General features: G+C 35.9%; 1 protein-coding gene across 2 annotated transcripts in view; it reads left to right on the top strand.

Annotated features, from left to right (window-relative positions):
- MDN1 (midasin AAA ATPase 1) overlaps positions 1-18,454 on the top strand; it is a 214,461-nt gene that overhangs the window by 127,653 nt on the left and 68,354 nt on the right. For both annotated transcript variants that reach the window (XM_007484319.3, XM_007484318.3), the window contains exons 44-62: positions 89-248; positions 813-929; positions 2,312-2,520; positions 3,012-3,160; positions 5,919-6,130; positions 6,806-7,026; positions 8,378-8,491; positions 9,244-9,376; positions 10,436-10,554; positions 11,224-11,357; positions 13,214-13,371; positions 13,627-13,747; positions 14,112-14,322; positions 14,449-14,680; positions 15,056-15,179; positions 16,035-16,202; positions 16,434-16,648; positions 17,327-17,714; positions 18,330-18,439. In XM_007484319.3, the coding sequence (XP_007484381.2) occupies positions 89-248; positions 813-929; positions 2,312-2,520; positions 3,012-3,160; positions 5,919-6,130; positions 6,806-7,026; positions 8,378-8,491; positions 9,244-9,376; positions 10,436-10,554; positions 11,224-11,357; positions 13,214-13,371; positions 13,627-13,747; positions 14,112-14,322; positions 14,449-14,680; positions 15,056-15,179; positions 16,035-16,202; positions 16,434-16,648; positions 17,327-17,714; positions 18,330-18,439 (3,295 nt within the window). The remainder of the gene's footprint in view (positions 1-88; positions 249-812; positions 930-2,311; positions 2,521-3,011; positions 3,161-5,918; positions 6,131-6,805; positions 7,027-8,377; positions 8,492-9,243; positions 9,377-10,435; positions 10,555-11,223; positions 11,358-13,213; positions 13,372-13,626; positions 13,748-14,111; positions 14,323-14,448; positions 14,681-15,055; positions 15,180-16,034; positions 16,203-16,433; positions 16,649-17,326; positions 17,715-18,329; positions 18,440-18,454) is intronic.

Here is an 18,454-nt window from a genome sequence, read left to right as displayed (position 1 = left end):
TTAAATAAAATATTGATCTTTTGATTGTTCCCACTAATGTAGTTGACTGTTTTTATTATGTATGAAAATCTTGCTTATGCCTTTTCAGAATTTTCCAAACTTGTGGAAGAGTTCCGAAGTTTTAGGTTGAAGCTTATACAAACTGTAGATGGTCGTAGTCACGGCACCTTTGAGTGGGTGGACAGCATGTTGGTTCAGGCTCTACAATCTGGAGACTGGCTTCTGATGGACAATGTTAACTTCTGCAAGTAAGAGGGCATTACTCCTTGGGAATTGTTGGTTGGAGGATAGATTGGGTAACAATAAGCTACCTACTAAGAAATTAATGGTCCTAATTAATTACATTTCCTTTAATTTGAAGCTTGTTATTGTGTCCAAAACTGAATACTATTTGGTCCTTAAACTGATTGCTAATATTTAGTTTTTTACAGTGTACCATATTTGATTCTTTGAGCTAGACTAAAAATTCTGTAACATTTTGCTTAGTCTGTTCCCCCTCCCCCTCCCCCCCCAAGTTGTATAGCTTAATTTGGGTTATAGCTAGTATCTTAATTCCTGGTATAAAAAAAGAGAATTGTTGCTAATTTCTTAATGATCCTGGAGTAGACCTGTGTCTCTTTTCTGTGCCCAGACCTAATGTAGTAGAAAGACTGTTCTGCTTGGATTCAGTGATCTAGGGTCAAGTCCCAACCCTGCCATTTTCTTCTTGTGTGAAATTGTATCCAAATCTTGAGTTGATTTTGATCGTTGGGGGAGTAGCATAAAGAACTTCATTTTAATTTCACTTAATAATAACAGCCTACTGTCCACAGCCCTTCAGTGCTGGATCGTTTGAATGCCCTGCTTGAACCTGGCGGTGTTCTCACTGTTAGTGAGAGAGGAGTCATTGATGGATCTACTCCCACTATTGCTCCGCATCCCAACTTCAGGTAATCTACTTTTTCTTTATTTCTTTTTTAAAAATTTATTTGTTGTATATTTTTCCTTATTATCTCTTTGGGGTACGAACCCAGCAGTGCTATGGCTGGATCAAAGGGCAGACAGTCTTTTATCGCCCTTTGGGCATAGTTCCAAATTGCCCTCCAGAATGTTTGGATCAATTCACAACTCCACCAGCAATGAATTAGTGTCCCTACTTTGCCACATCCCCTCCAGCATTCATTACTTTCCATAGCTGTCATGTCAGCCAATCTGCTAGGTGTGAGGTGATATCATTTCTATTATGTTAGCTCGTCCCACCCATGAGCAGTCAATGTTTTAATTGTGTGGAGAGTGTTTTGTAGTTGTATTCATATAGTTCCTGTGCTTGTCTCAGCAGATAGATTCTTAAATATTTTATATTGTCTAGGGTGATTTTAAATGGAATTTCTCTTTTTAATTCTTGCTGCTGAAATGGGTTGTGGTTATATAGAAATGCTGGTGACTTATGCAGGTTTATTTTGTTAAAAATTTATTTATTAAAAAACCAAAAAATCCTCACTCTTCATCTTAGAATCAATAATGTGTTTTAGTTCCAAGGCAGAAGAGCAGTAAGGGCTAGGTAATGGGGGTTAAGTGACTTGTCTGGGGTCACACACCTAGGAAGTATCTGAGGCTACATTTGAACATAGGACCTCTTGTTTCTAGGCCTGGATCTCAATTCACTGAGCTACCCAGCTGTCCCCTAGTCTACTTTTTCTTAACCCTCTTAAGAACCTTGAGCTTTTTCCTTTGCTAGGTACAGTAGTTAGGTATCCAACAAGAATCCTTCTACTTCCCTTTTAGGACCAGGCCAGAGAGGTTATACAATGACCACTGATCACCATTTTTATGCTTAGGTGCATTATCAGCTATGTTCTTAGATTCAGTGATGCAAACAAGAGGAAAATGCATATTGAATGTAAAGGTGATTGCCCTAGGGTCCATGTGAGTCATTGGCTATTTATACTGCTGAGGTATCAGGTTGCCAAGATGAAGAGTTTTGTTTTGATTCTAAGCTAGTAGCTATTATAAAGATGAGCATAACTCTAGCATTTAGGTACTACAGAAGGAGTCTATGAGTTTTGGACTCCTTCAGTGCTTTCCTTTCTAATAACTCTAAGTGAGTGACATTGATGAAAATATTAAGCTAGTTTGGAATTTGCTGAACAGATTCCAGTTAAAGACAGAATTGAATCTGTTAGATTCTTAATTAGCTTTGTAAAAGATTGTATTTCCTTTGATTAGGTCCATAGAGATGATGAACCTTAGATTTGCCTTCATTTTACCTAGCCACTGTAATAGTGTGATTCTTATGGTTTTCTTTATCTCCTTCCCTAAACTTCATTAACAGACTTTTCCTCTCAATGGATCCTATACATGGAGAAATATCCAGAGCCATGAGGAACCGAGGGATTGAAATTTACATTCCAGGAGAAAGGAATGAGGATAGCCCAGATCCTCTGGATCTGAAATTGCTGTTGCATAGCATCGGCTTGGTTGGAGACAATTTATGTGACACCCTTATAGCCATGCACACAGAAACCAGAGAAGTCATTGCAGGTGTGTTTCATTATTAATTCCTATGTTAGATGAGCTTACCTGTACTTGAGAAATCATGAAGTTTCACGGAGTAGTGTGCCTTCATGGTGGTTTGAATTAAGTGGATTTTTTTTTTAGTATTTTGTGAGATAATTTTTAAAATTTCATTGTTGTAGAAACAGTAGGTCATTCTTGTCACTGTGAGAGTGTACTTTGAGCATGTTCCAGTGGAAATTTTTTGGAGATTGAAGGTGTACAAGTGGGACATTTCATAATCTTTTAAAAAGAGACATTGAGTCTCTGTTTCATGTCTCAATTCAGATGCATGTACTTCTGAGAATGAAAGAAAAAGCAAATGTATTGTTGATTAAAACCTCCAGAGATAAGAATGTTGCTTGACTGGATATTTGAATGCAGTTGAGAAATCAACCTTTTGGGGTTTTGGGGTTTTGTTGTGGCAAAACCTGGGTGAAAAGCAACTGCTCACAGATGACAATATTTTCTCTTTTAAGGTTCTCCAACATCATCTTTTTCTACGTTTTTTCATACGGCCACACTCATTGCCCAGCGCCTTCTACGTGGTTTGAGTGTAGCCAAAGCCTTTTATGGAGCGTGCTGGGAAGCATATGTCTGTGCCCAGCAGTCACCAGCAAACCAACAGGTAAAATGTCTTAAACCCTTACTCGACTTATAATCTTGAGTTAATGAATACCAAGAATACATCGTAAATATTCACAATGTGCCTAAAACAGTGTTAAATGAATTGTGTATGATGCTGTGTACCTGGAAAAGCTTTTCCTGTTTTTTTTTTCTTACTGCCTTATTCAAAGTGAAGCAAAGTATTAGAGAGATGGTGGACAGTGCTAAATTTAAAGTAAAGGAACCTGGCTTTGAGTCCTCTGTGACCATAATCAGACCATTTAACCATAGTGGTCCTCAGTTTTTTCAACGGTAAAATTAAGGTATTATATCTGATAGCATCATAGGCACCTTTCAGCATTAATTCTATGGCTCTGTGGTCTTAATCCTTTTCATATGTTGAGAAAGACAACTTAATAAATATTTCAGTGGACCTTGACAGTAGAGTTAAATGTAAGGTGTCATTCATTTTGATACTATCTCTGGGTAATAGGACAATTACAGTCATTTTTGTGGAATTTATTCCACTGATGGAATGAATAAGAAGCATCTTAATTGTGCAGTTGTGTTTTAGTAACTATCTTTACACTGTTGTACAATGTAGTCCAGATATGAGCAAGGGAGACCATCATGTGTGGTTCAAGGGAATTGTATGGATCAGCATAAGATGTTAGCAGTGTCCTAAATGATCTCTTGGATATTTTAGTTAAAATTGTTCATGTATTAGACAATTCTGCACAATAGATTATTAGTCTCAGCATTGGGAAGATTTAGGTTTGACATTTGTTGAATGTGTGACCTTAGACAAGTTTATCTAAAACCCCTCTCTTTTTAAAAATTTATCGTTTCATTCATATTTTTATTTATTTTATTCTTATTTAGAATATTTTCTCATGGTTACATGATTCATGAACCTATTTCTGTGTTATTCATATCTTCAGTAGCATGATCCTTTAGCATCCAAACTCCAGTCATATCCCTATCTCATTATGTGATTGATCACATATTTTTCTAATGCCATATTTTTTTAATGCATTTCCATTTCCACAGTTCTTTCTCTGGATGCAGATAGCATTCTTTCTCACAAGTTCCTCTCAATTGTCCTGAGACATTGCATTACTGCTAGTAGAAAAGCCCATATCCGATGTTCTCCTGGTTTTGCTCCTTTCGCTCTGCATCAATTCCTGGAGTTCATTCCAGTCCACATGGAATTCCATGTGAAAGGTTTATCGAACACTAGCTTATTGAGGTCATTTACCCGTAGGCTATTCCATTGATCCACACTTTTGTCTCTTAGCCTATAATACCATATTGTTTTGATGACTGCTACTTTATAGTATAGTTTAAGATCTGGTACTGCTAGGGGCCCTCCGCCCCCCACTTCACATTTTTTTTTCATTATTTCCCTTGATATTTTTGATCTTTTATTCTTCCAAATGAACTTTATTATAGTTTTTTTTTCTAATTCAGTAAAAAAGTTTCTTGTAGTTTGATAGATATGGCACTAAATAAGTAATTTATTTGCATAGGATTATCATTATTATTATGTTAGCTCATCCTACCCATGAGCAATTAATGTTTCTCCAATTGTTCAAATCTAGTTTTAATTGTGTGGAAAGTGTTTGTAGTTGTGTTCATGTAATTCCTGTTTGTCTTGGCAGATAGATTCCCAAGTATTGTCTAGGGTGATTTAAAATGGAATTTCTCTTTCTAACTCTTGCTGCCGGGATGTGTTGAAAATATATAGAAATTCTGATGATTTATGTGGGTTTATCTTGTACTCTGCAGCTTTGCTGAAGTTGTTAATCATTTCTACTAGTCTTTTAGTTGATTTTCTCGAGATCTTTAAGTATAACATCATATTATCTGCAAAAAGTGATACTTTAGTTTTCCTCATTGCCTACTTTAATCCCTTCAATTTCTTTTTTTTTTCTCTTGCTATTGCTAGCATTTCTAGAACAATATTAAATAATAGAGGTAATAACCGGCATCCTTCCTTTCCTCCTAATCTCATTGGGAAGGCTTTTAAGGAGATTGGTCTGTAATTTTCTTTCTTTGTTTTTGGTCTGCCTGACTTTGAGATCAGTAAAATCTCTCTTTTGTAAGAAATTAAAAAAAACCCTTTTCCCTTTAAAAAAAACAACTAAAACAACCTTTTCCTTCAACACTAAGTATCAGTTCCAAGGCAAAAGAATGTAAGTAAGGACTAGGCAATTGGGGTCAAATGACTTGTGCAGGGTCACACAGCTAAGAAATGTCTGTGATTAACTTTGAACCCATGGTGTTCCGTCTCCAGGCCTAGCTCTCTGTCTACTGAACCACCTGCCTACATATCACTAGGAATCTCTTTAAGACTATCTCTCTCTCTCTCTCTCTCTCTCTCTCTCTCTCTCTCTCTCTCTCTCTCTCTCTCTCTATATATATATATATATATATATATATATATATATATATATATATATATATATATATAAATAGAACTATATAAGACTATAAGTTGGAGGACCTCAGATACTTTCTAATTATGTGACCCAGGCCAAGTCACTTAACTCACAATTGACTTAGCTCTTCCTTCTCTTCTGTTTTAGAATTGATACCAAGATATAAGGGAAGGGGTTAAAAACAAAACAAAAAAAACCTAGATGTTACAGAGTCATTCAAATCTCAGGTTAAATAAGTGTTATATTGTCATTGATAGTTTCTTAAACTAAGGAAACCAAAGGTCTAGATCACCCCAAAATATTGGGGTACTATTTATCTTTTTTCCCCTTTCTCATCAGCTTGTGCGAGAAATATTGTTGCGATGTGTTTCTTCTCTGAAGTCACCTGAAAAGCAGGATAGTTCCCTTCTTGCCATGGGCGTGTGGCCAGACTCTCTGCCTTCAGCCCTGTTTGCCACTGAAGATTCCCATCTTTCTACAGTCCGAAGTGATGGACAGATCTTGGTGTACTGCCTTAATCGATTGAGCCTGAAAACCAGCAAGTGGGAAAGGTGAGCAAGAGAGCCAAGTTTATGTTGACCCATGATGGGGATAGCATGGCATTGGATCTGAAGGAAAGAGGACCCCAGGTCCAATCTTATTTTTGTCACTTTTTACCTGTCTGTTGTTCTTGGACAAATCATTTAATCCCCTGAGGATTTGGTTTCTTTAAACTGTAAAATGAAGAGATTAGGTTAGATGGCTTTTGAGAGCCCTTCTCCCTAGATATTTCTATTATTCATGGTCATGCAAGACTTTGTCCTTGAATAATGTGGGTTTATTCATAATATCCCAAAGCAATACTTTGTGTGACCAAGAGCTGTCAAATGACAGTTGGTCTTCTGAAGGGTTCAGGTGTATCAAATGTCAAATAAGCAAATAGATTTTTTAAATTGTTTTTCTAACCTATTTTTGGAATAAAACAGATGGTATGATTTCTTTGTTTTTCTGTTGAACAGAAGTTATTGAACGTAGTGTTATTTCGCTGTATTGGCCACTATGGTATTTTTCTTTTAACTGTTTTGTTATTGAGGCTCTATATCCAATATTCCCCTTGTAATCTTTGCTCCTAAGAGATTGCTATGCTCCTCATTGTATTACTTTTTGTATTCATGACTTTGCCTTGTTGAATCATGAAATAAATTATTTTTTTCTTACAAATTCTTGCCCTTTTTCATGAATTTCAGGATACTGCCTCTTACTTTACAAGACTTGGAGAAAGTAATTCAATCCTCAAACTTTGAGAATCTGAAGTTCAGTGCCATTAAGATGGATACTTCTTGGTTAGATGAAACCTGTGTTTTGTCTGCTTCGGTTAAATTGCTTGTTGAAAGAGCTACCAATCAGGACTGGGTTCTTAGAGTCAGGTGGCTTCACCATCTGGCCAAAAATATACCACAAGGCCTTGGTAGGTAGTAAGATCTTAGTCCTTTTCTGTATGCTTGCATGTTTTCATCATTCTTTATTTTTGAAGGACATGTCCACATCATGAAGAACAAGCATAGTGTCTTTGATGCTATTCCTCCAGGTATAATGTTTTGCATTGTATTTTATTTGGCAGATGACAGACACATTTTAATGAATTCTGTGAATTAGACAGTTTCTATTAAAGCCCTACTACAATACAATTGTGGTGTAAACCGTGGATTCTTAAGAGACTGCCGACAGAGCGTAAGCACTAGCTAGCCATACAACAAACCCTCCAGCTTAGGGAATGCTTCAATTATGGATGTGCTAGGTCTCTTTGTTGTCTAAATCTAGGCCTCTCTGAATTCAGAAAGACTTATCACCAAATTCGTCACTAAGTGATAATTTTTGAACCAGAAGATATTTTTTAAAACCCTGGAAGATATATAGTGCTGCGATTTGCATCATTGAGGGAACTCTGTGTCTTCAAAGTCATAGATACTTTGAATATTAAAGTTTGTAAACAAGATCCTCCCCTCCTCTTTCTCTCTTTCTGCCTCCCTCCCTCCTTCCCTCCTTTGTTCCCTCCCTAATTTTTTGTCTTAGTATCAGTTCTAAAAGAAAAGGAGCAGCAAGGGCTAGACAATCAGAGTTAAGTAACATGCCAAGGGTCACACTGGTAGCTGGGAAGTGTTTGAGGTCAGATTTGAACCCATTTCCTCCCAACTCCAGGTCTGACACTCTGTCCATTGTGCTTCTTAGCTACCTCTTTCTTGTCTGTTTCTTGTCCTTTCGTCACTCTTTTCCAATATAAGATAATCCCAAATGATTCTAAAGTTGTATAACCATCTTGGCCTCACTCTACAGGGATGTCTACCTATGAAACAGTGTCTTGTGCCTGTGCACATTAGCAGTAATTTAAAAATTTTAAATACATGGTTTTTAAAAAAAATTTTTTTACGGAAAATATGGATGCCATTGATAATATATTTTGTTTTCCTCTCAGTGTCTATACATAGGTACCTCATTCAGAAAAGGATTGTAGGCTACCTTAAGAGTTTTCTTATATTTTTCTTGTAGTAGCACAGAATACAAAATCTTTTCTTTCAGTTGACGTAAAAACAGGAAGAAAAAGCATCAGTTGAGGTGGCAAATACTCTGGGACACAATCTTTTGCTGGGAATTATTGCTTGAAATTATATAGGTTTTGATCAATTTTCTCTAATGTTTTCATTATAATGACTAGAATAGCCAAATATATATACTTTTTAGTTGTATAGAAGTTGAGTGCATACTTGCTTTCATATGTGATCAGTTTCTTAGCCCTTTTCTTTTTTTTTTCCTACCTGTAGAGTCCATAAAGACTTACTTGGAATCTGGTGCCACATCCTTGTCAAACTTTTACTCTAACCCAATCTCTGCTGAGATCAGGAATGTTATCAAGACAATACAACCAAATGTGACAGGTATTTTATTTCTTCTATGTAGAGCAGAGAGGTTGGGCACTGACTTCCATTGAATTATAAGAAAAAAAAAACCTATTGGAATGTTAAATGTTGTAAAGTTTGCCTTTGATCTTAAATTCTGATAATCAAAACTTTAATTTTTGTATGAAATGATCAGTTTTTCTTTGGTTTCTGAGAGAGAATGATAGATATTTTTTAAAAACAGAATTTCTCTGATTGATACAGAGATATGATTTGCTGAATGTTACTGTTGTTAGCTCCATATAGCCTACCATATAGCTTTCTTACACTGAAAGTAACCGGTGACCAGACGGTGGTAAAGCTTAAAGCTGAGTAGTTATGAGTAATTTACCCAATGACAAGAAGATATGCCACTGTTGACAGAAACCATGATAGGAAATGGGGCTACTTTGTAGGTTTCTAGATTTTTTGGCCTTCTTGTATAATAATAGGACCTATTGAAATGTCATGACGTTGTACATATTTTCAGCAATTTTGAAGTAATATATATTTGCAAAAGAAATAGTAAAAAGACTGGGGAATTTTAAAAAGGCTTGTGAAGCATATTTGTGTTTTTGTTTGTTTGAAATGTATTTTATTTTTCTTCTATGGTCAGCCATAAATACTTTGCTATGATAACTTAATCCATTGTTATTTCTTGAGATCTGAATAAAACAACAGAAAAATTGAAGTCTCTATTTGGTAAAGGCTGCTTTTCAATACTATTTCTTCTTTTGTGGCTGTACTGTTAGATGAATCTGTGATCTTATTGGACCCCCGATGGAACATGCAGTCTTTGGATATTACAAGAAACTCAATGGATTTTGACAGAGAATCTTGTAAGACTGAGAAGATTCTTGTGCTTTTGGAATCTATAGCAAATAGGTAGGTGAAGACCACAGCCTTGGATGTCTTTACCTATTTCCTCAGGCTAAATGTTGTTGCTTCTTCAAGGATTGTTCATATGGAAATCCTTTTCTGAGAATTGAGGAAACATGTCTTTATTGTAGTATAGAGATCAGCCTATTTGCCATTGCCACCTTTCCCTACATACTTATTAGTGGGATCGTTTTTCATTGTTCCCTTGAAAAGTTTTAAAATGTCCCCAATATATATATCTAGTCATTGTATCTTTGAAGATGAGTCAAACTCAAATAGAAATGGATCCTGTGAGCTTATATTTAAAGGCCCTGCAAGTTGGACATCTCTAGTGTATGGGTCTTTATTTAAAAATTTAGCAAAGTTTTTCACACCCTACCCCCAACCCACCATATATTAGACATATAAATAAGTACCATGACTTCTGTGTGTATCAAATATAAATTTGTATGTTACTCTTAACATGAAGAAGATATCACTAGTCCACACTCAGTTGGATATATGTGTTGTGGATTTTCTAGCAAGCGTAGTTTTTAGCTATTCTATCCTCACTTTATTTTTTTGTTGTGACCATTCGCTTCCTTTTGATCTGTTTAGTTAGTGTAGTTTGTGGTTCTAGGACAATGACATTAACTGACCTATCTCTCCAACTCTAAAGCTCTGATCCTGTGATCTTTCTCAATCTTCTAACAAATTTTAGTTAGTCACCCTTATTTTTTCATCTTGTTAGTTCAAATTTTGCAAAAAAAAAAAGGGGGCGGGGAGGCAGAATTATCAGACAATTGATTTCCAATTGGAAAATAATTTGTGATTCAATTCCCTCATTTTAAAGATGAATAACTGGAGACCTGTAAATAGGTTAAATGTCACATAGAGTTAGCAATATAATTTGCATCCAGTACCTCTGATTCCAAAGCCTGTACTCCAGCCCAATGATATGCTACTCAGAATAATCACAATGACCTAGTTGTTTTTGGGATGGAGTGGGTTATAGATTCTAATTTAGAGGCATAAATTGGCAATAAGCAGGCTTAAATTCTATTTTCCTTTCTCACTTGACTGTAGGACAAATCTATATCTGAACCGGGAAAAAAGGGTTTTTACTGAAACCAACTTGGTTTCTACTGGAGGCAAGAAATCAAAGAATAATAGTGTATTAAGAATGTCCATAGAATTTCAGAAAGGTGAGAATATTTAACTTCTATATAATTGTTAAATTCTGCCTTGGTTCTTGTTTGCTAATTGATCATGTTGGGTTTGAAAGCTTTTTCTAGTTAATCTGAATAATACTTATTTTTGGATATTCCATGACACTTGAATCTATTCTGGTATTTTTGTAAGAACAGTTCTTCCATATCTTCCATTTCATAATGTAATTTTCAGTCACAAGACTGAAAATTCTTTTTAAATATTAATTAAAAATGGAAAAATACTTTTTCTCCTATGATGAAAAAAATTCCTGGTCTGTTGATCAAGGATTCTATAAGCAATTGTTGCCCGCTTAGTTCTTGGGATATCTTAATTTTAAAAGACAGTGTGAACTATTGTTCTAGGAACATGTTCTCTTAAGAGCTTGATCATTCTTATAAAAGAAGTACCTATGACTGCCTAATTGCTCATTTTTACCCTAGCCCCAGAATTGTATCTAGCAGTTCTTTTATTTTTTAAAGTCATTTTGCTCTTTACTAGTGTTTTTGAATCTAGGATACAAAAACTTTGTTGTTGATTTCACTTATGGAAATATGATAGAAGTTTTAGTGACCACAGTGCTTAGGCAAATAGAGATCAAGATTGGCTGCTGTCTTTTATTAAATTGATATGGAATTTTTGTTTTTGTTTTTGTGATCCTCAAGATCCAGAAAATTATCAGAACTTACCTCATGAAATTGTGGTTCATCTTGCTGCTTTCTTTGAATTTTGTGATTCATTGATCCTGTTCTGGGTGCAGTCTTCCCAGGTGGAATTACCTGATGCTAAGTTGGTCAAGGTGAGTAGAATTGTGACAAAGGAGCCTTCTTCCTGCCCCAACCCCATTCCTCTATCTTTCAGAGTGAACTGGTAGATTGACTACATAAGCTGTGCCATGTCTCTAGTATTATATTCACTTCTGGGCACAACAGATAAACAAACAAACAAACAAATAAATATATCCCCTTCTTAAACCTTTACCCTCTGGGACATGTTTGAGGCCAAATTTGATACCAGGACCTCCTCTTCAGTCCTAATTCTTTATCCATTTGAGCTATACCTAGATGCCTTGGTATTATGTTTTAAAGGGGAAAGTTGACAGCTCTACATAGCTTCATGAGGGGAGGTACCAAGAAAGAGAAGTGTCATCACATTTTAATGACAGTTGATTGAAAGCACCAGGGATTCATAGAGAAGAGACAACTCAGGAGGTGTGATAGACATCTTAAAATATTTTCAAGATTGTTTCGTGGAACAGGAATTGGTGTTGTTTGCCTGATGTCCTAAGAAGAATGGGAGTACTCATAGAAGTTATAAGGAGAATAATTTCTTCTCAATGTTAGAGAAAAACTTCCTAACAATAGAATTGCCCAAAATGAAATGAATGACTTCATGATGTAATCAATAGAGATGCTATTCCCTATCAATTATAGTCTGTCCATGTACCAGGTAGAAGCGAAATAACTACTTAACAATGAAAGTATTCATCCATTGAGTAAAGACTAGATTTAACAAACTTTTGCACAAACTTTTCTTAGTTGTCTTTTATGTGCAAGATGCTATGCAAGATAACCACAGTTTCAAATTTTGTTATGCAAATGCATTATATTATGCAGAAAAGAATGGTCATAACTCTTCACATTTATTAAGATGCATGACTAGGAAGATGTAGCCAGATGACCTTGGACTCTAAAGGATTATTAAAAACATGTATCTTTGTCGTTTGTTTTAAAAGTTGGTCACTTTGAGAACGTTGCCGTCATAAATAACAAGCAGAGTATTGCAGTGTTTACTGAATGATGAGGTAGTCTATTTAATGGATAGATTAAAGCCAGGCTCTATTCTTGGTTCTTTAGGCAACTAGCATTAGACCTAGAATTAAAAAATCCATTTCCAGTTTTTACTTTTGCTTGCTGAGTGGCATACCTTATGAGATTTTATATAGAAAGCAAGAGTAAAGTTGGAAGTGGTTTTTAGTTTTTGTACCACACTTGTTTTTTCATTAAAAGAAGTGATTGGCACCAGTTGGGCCGTTAATACTTTTGGAGTTACCTTGCTCCCTGAGAAGTTAAGTGATCTAGCCAGTCACATATCTAGTCTTTGTTAGAGGCAGAGGAAAGACTCCAAATTCAGATTTTCTTGACTGATAATTCCAACTTTTACTCCAGCCTAAAGATAGGGATATGTGGAATTTAGTACCCAAATCTTGTTTATTGGATCTCTTTCATCCATATGATTCTAGGATGAAACCGAGGCCCTGATTAATTAAATGGTTTATCTGAAGTCTCAGAGGTCAAAAAATGCCAGAGGCAGAATTAGAGCCCACATCCTTTGACTCCTTCAAGTGTGCCCTTCCTGTTGTACCACTGTGATTCTATTTTTATACCAAGGATAAAGCATAAATTTCCATAGATGTCATTTAACACTGCCTATTTAGCATATAAAGTTGGTACTTAATAGATGTTTATTGAATAACTGACTGACACCTTCAACCTTGCTTAGGTTCATTGCTTTGGATCCATGCCATCTTTGTGTTCCCTAGTAATCCTAAGAATATTTCATGTTGTGGTTTTTGTGTAAATGCAAATAGGCAGAAAAGATACTGTATATTTGAGAAAGGGAGATTTTTGTGATCCATCTTTTCCTGCTTTTTAGATCTTGCATTCCATGCTATGGAGAGATAGGTTTTGGAAGGCCTCTGATATGGTCAAAGTGGATTCACAAGGCTTGACCCTGCTTTCCCTTCACTGGCATTGGGTTTCAAAACACTTGGTTGGTAGGATTCCCCGGCTACTGATTGGTTATGAGGAGAAGTAAGTCCGTTTCTTTTGGTACACTTCCTTTATTCTTTCTTGTGTGGTGGTGGTCTTTGGTGATGGTGGTGGTAGAAGTAGTTATGATAACAAGCCCACAACAGCCAAGTGAAGAAAAAAATGGATTAAATGAAGTTTCCCCTTTCATGCTTGGTTGGTTCTCTTCTAATGCCAATGTAAAATTAATACTTTCTCTTACCATATAGTTTTTTCCCGTGTTTATTCCTATCACTTTTTCCCCCTTATTCCCTAAAGATGTTACAAAGAGGTGCTGTCTGTCTCAGAACACATTCAGAACTGCCTTGGTAGTCCAATGGGAGGCTTTCAGAATGTAAAGAAGGTTCAGAAGGCCATGGGAAGACCATTTCCTTTCAAGGTACACAAATTGTTGTTTGTAACAATAAAGACTTACATAAGCTCTTTCATTTTCATTAACCCTGGTGTTTGTGAACTGATGTGATAGAAAAATACTAAATTTGGAGTCAGAAGAAAGAGCTGTGTTGCAGCTTTGACCTTGAAACCTTCATGACTATGGGTGAATCAATTAAATCTTTCTGGGCCCAAGTTTCTTCATCTACAAAAGAGAGGGGATTGGATTTGGATTAGATGATCTTACAAGATCAGTGCTAAATCTAATTTTCTCAATATATAATGTACTATACCTATAATATATTCTACATAATATATATTAAATAATAATAATATAATTAATAAATAATTCTGATTTTGGTTTGTTGTAGGATAAGCTGGTGGTGGAATGCTTTGAACAGTTGAATGCACTTAACAAAGCACTTAGCATCTTGGAATTAAAACCTACCCTGGGGGAAGATGGTAGGAGGGATGAGATCATTCCCTTGAGAGTGACTGCTGTTGAATATTCATTGAAGAAACAATTACTTCAGGCCTGGGGATTGATTCTCAGAGCTAGTCATTTGGAAGATGTGAACCTAGGTAGGCTGTTATTTTGGTGTTTGGATGAAAATGTTTGTCCCATTGGACACTATGCTTTATAAGTAAATACTTTTCAGATTGCTGTTTTTGAAAATTAATGAAATGTGTGTGTCCTCTTTTGTTCAGATACTTTGAAGAACCTTGTAAATGTACAGTGTTTACAGCTTAAAACCAAAGGAGTTTCAATTGGTTGCCCTGAAAAGAAGGGTATGGAAAATGTGATTCCATGCCAGCCTAAGGCAGCCTCCTTGATTCCCCTTGCCAATAAGATTCAATTGTGGCCAGGTATGGAGTACTTGGCTGTGCTTTGGCAATACAAGATAACAACAGATTGTCTGGCTCGAACTTTTCTCAGAAAGTAAGTCTTAGACCCTCTTGAATTCCTTTTGGTCATTTTTATTTCTGTGGTCTATGCTATCCTTGTTCCTTAAAACATTATTTTAAAGTGGAGCACACAGATTTGACCTTAAAGGCATTGGGAGGGAAAGTACAGTCACTTGGGCAAGTCACTTGGAACCAATACACAGTATTGATTCTAAGACAGAGGGTAAGGGTTTAAAAAAAATCCATTTTTCTATTTGGGGCTATTTAGTTTTTAAAATAAATATACTCAGTTTTAAAATAAATATATTCAGGTTTGTGTGAATGTTTGCACTGCTTCTTTTTCCCCAGTAATTATACACTTTCTTTTATGCCCTCTCTTCTCAACCCCACTTTCCTTGTTTTTACTCAGGTATAATAACAACCAGCAAAGACGTCTAGACCATGAAATAAGTCACCATATTGCATTTTGTCTCAAGTACACACCATGTACATCTCAGCAACTTAAAAGTCTTTGGTACCTGATGGACCATGAGGTAGTAATACTGTGCTTTGCTTTTGTTTTGTTTTTTAGAAGAAAATGAGACCTCTTAATTGTATAGCTTATTCATCTTAAGCAATATTTGGTTCATTTTCTTAGGTTATACTTTTCTCTAACATTTCCATCCAATTTTTTTTTGAGAAAAACTAATTTTGATGCAATAATCAGTTTCTAAATATTTTTGTACATTTGATCTCAAAACCACATAGTATAAAGTGTAGTGGCTTGAAATGTGGATAATGGTCTCTTCATCTTCAAAGTGTAATTCAAAATTTGCCGGAGGAGTTGACTTCCATGATTAAAGTCTGCCATAGAAGTTGTCTCATTGCTTTACCACTCATGTTGCTGTTTTATAGTTGGTCATTCTCTTTGGTTCTGTATTGGAGAGTTCAATTTTATATTCTCAGTTGAAAAAAGAATCACTCGATCATCTTCATTCATGAATGATAAATTCTTCATTCTCTTGGCAGATAGGAATATGACAAACATAGCTTCTTTCTTAGGGTGTAATTAAGGAGTTCTGTCTTTAAGGTATAATATCTTTTTAGTATTTTTCTTTTTTAGGGGTGAAAATGAAAGGCCCTTTATTAATGTTTCCTAGAATATCTGTCTAATGTTATGGTGAAGTTGTTGAAGAGTAGGGAAGCATCACAGTTTTACAAAAATATAAATTAAGTGCTTTAACCTAGATCACTTAGAGAACAAAAAAGCAGAAAAAGAGCTCTGTAACAATAGACTAGAGGACCTCAGCCCTGGAAAATTAGGATACTAGAAATACAATGAATAAAACCTTTCATAAACTTTTGGGAGTTTTGAAGTCACAAATTTATGTCTTTTTTTCAATCTCCAGGGATCTAATGAAGAAATGACTTCTTTGTGGTCTGACCTAATTAATTCTACCTTTACCTCCTTTTGGAGCAGTACTGTGACTACAGATCCAGAGTACTGGCTAACTTGGAAACCCCTCCATGCTGTGGAGAGGAACGAAATTTATCAACCTCTGGACCCTTCCTTGAAGGTTTGTTTTCATAAAGTCATAAGATTTCTTACTAATGATGTTATTAATTGTAGAAAATGTAACTGTCAATGCTTTTGAAGAAGCACAATTGGAAAATTTTTGTTCTTTGGGATGTTGGCCAAATCTATTTTCAGAATGTCTGATTATCAAAATACCTGTACAAATAAATGCGGTCTTTTGTGGATTTCAAGCTTGTCTGGTGACATTGTACTATTAATTCCTATCTTTCAGGGACCAGGCCTTTTTAATAAAGCAGTCTTCTCAAAGTGCTTCTTTGAAGTCCTGACTCGAAACTGTAGGTCAAGTCCCTGGGATATTAGTGGCCTTTCTGCTCTCTCATCTTCCCATGTCACTCTTGGAGAATGGGAAGAGAGAGCCCAGCAACTTAAGGATATCAGTACCATTCTTTGGACTAACATGGCTGTTTCTAACATGGCAGAATTGAGGTATTTCCCCCTTTCTTAAATTGTTTGATATAGTCTTTCCATATTTAGTTAGTTCAGGCCTCTTTGTGCTCTTGATTATTTCTTTTCCCACATTGCCACAGAGGTGATCCTCCATCATCATTACGTAGAATATTTTATAACTGATGACCAGTGCATGAGTCTACTAGTAAGCCCTTTTTTGTAAATTGCTTTGCTTTGAGTGAGATATATGTTTTTGGAGAATGAATAAGAAATTTCCTTTTCTTGAGTATAAGCATGCATATTTCTTTTTCTTTTTGTAATGCATTGGAAATGGGATGGTGTGAAAAGATAGATCTTTTGTTCATTGAACAAAATAAAAATTCAATTGAAAAATCGTTTTTGATCCACTACCACAGACCACTACCCTTTTCTCAGCACATACTCCTGCATATCATAGACTTATGTTCACACAGAGGAAATGGAGAAAGAGGGTATGAGTTTAAATGATGATTACAAACTTGTTCCCAGTATAGGAAAAACTCAGTGCTAATTAAGTTTTTCATAAATCTATAGCCATCTTTTTCTAGGTAAGATAGCAGTTTTTAGGGGAGAAAATGATCTTTAAGTAAAATTTACTCTCTCTCTCTCTTACTCATACTCCTTTTGGTTTATTTTCCTGATTGTTAACATCTGTTGATGATGCCATTCCTTCTTCAGAAGCACAGATTCTCACCTTCAGTGGGTGTTGCTGTACAGGCCCCTTTTGGCCCTGGCAGAGTTGGTCCCGGCGCCATGGAAGCAAGAGTACATAAGACAGTGCAACAGGCTGCCATCCAAAGACAGAATGGCTTTCCACCATGTGTGTAGGACCTTGGGTGACATGATTGGGCAGGAGGTGCTGCCTGAAGAGATGCTCGGTTTCATGCTGACTTGCGTGAGGCACCTCTTTGGGGAAGGAGAGAGCAGGAAGGACATACCTGAGGTGGCTGAGCGAGGGAGCTTGTGGGTGTATCTTGGCTTGTCGCAAGTCCAAGCCTGGCTTCCTCAGACACAATTTGATCCTGCAATAAGACGGGAATACAAGCTCAAGTATGCCAAGGAAGAGGTACAAGAATTTGGGAGTTGAAGGGTATGGGCCCCCATGAGAATTCCAAATTGGGGAGGAGTGGCTTGAGGGGTTTGGAATATGGATGTTACCTTTGGTATTCTCAGTTGCCAGCTCAATTTTTACTACCCTGTTCCATGTTACATTCATCTCAGAGAGGAAAAGTTTATTAATCTTTGAGGCAAATGAGTGTGGCTAGAATGTTATTCTCCATTCTTTTTTTGGTCTCTTTTAAGTTTCTTTTTGGTGATTCGGGAAACAGTTTTCTTTCTTAAAGTTGTTTTCCACAGATTCTAATCACAAAGTACATAATGATAGAGAATGGAATTCATTATTCGCCACTATTCTCTTGTGATTGTAAATCCAAGATATTCTGGGCACTATGGTTTTTGAGCAAGAAATCAATAGAATTGATTTTTTTTTAATAGAAGAGTAATTCATTCTTATTAAAAAGTGTTCAGTTCTGTACCCTTTTTAAAAAAGCGCTCTTTCACAAAACACTTTTATTATAGAGACAAAGTATTACCTACAGAGAGCCTGATTTTTAGATCATTAGAATTCTCACCATATGTAACTTTTAAGAACTAGTATTCATTTTGTCAATTTTCCTGCTAGTTACATGAGCTCGAGTGTGAGTGGAAGACTCGTAACCTCTTATCACAGCTGCATACAGGAAGAGATCTTGAAGATGAAATTGTTATCCAATATTCTCATCCTCATATTAGGTAAGATAGCTTACC

The sequence above is a fragment of the Monodelphis domestica genome, chromosome 2 (genome assembly GCF_027887165.1).
Source record: "Monodelphis domestica isolate mMonDom1 chromosome 2, mMonDom1.pri, whole genome shotgun sequence".
NCBI lineage: Eukaryota > Metazoa > Chordata > Mammalia > Didelphimorphia > Didelphidae > Monodelphis > Monodelphis domestica.
This window is presented reverse-complemented; position numbering and strand designations above follow the sequence as displayed.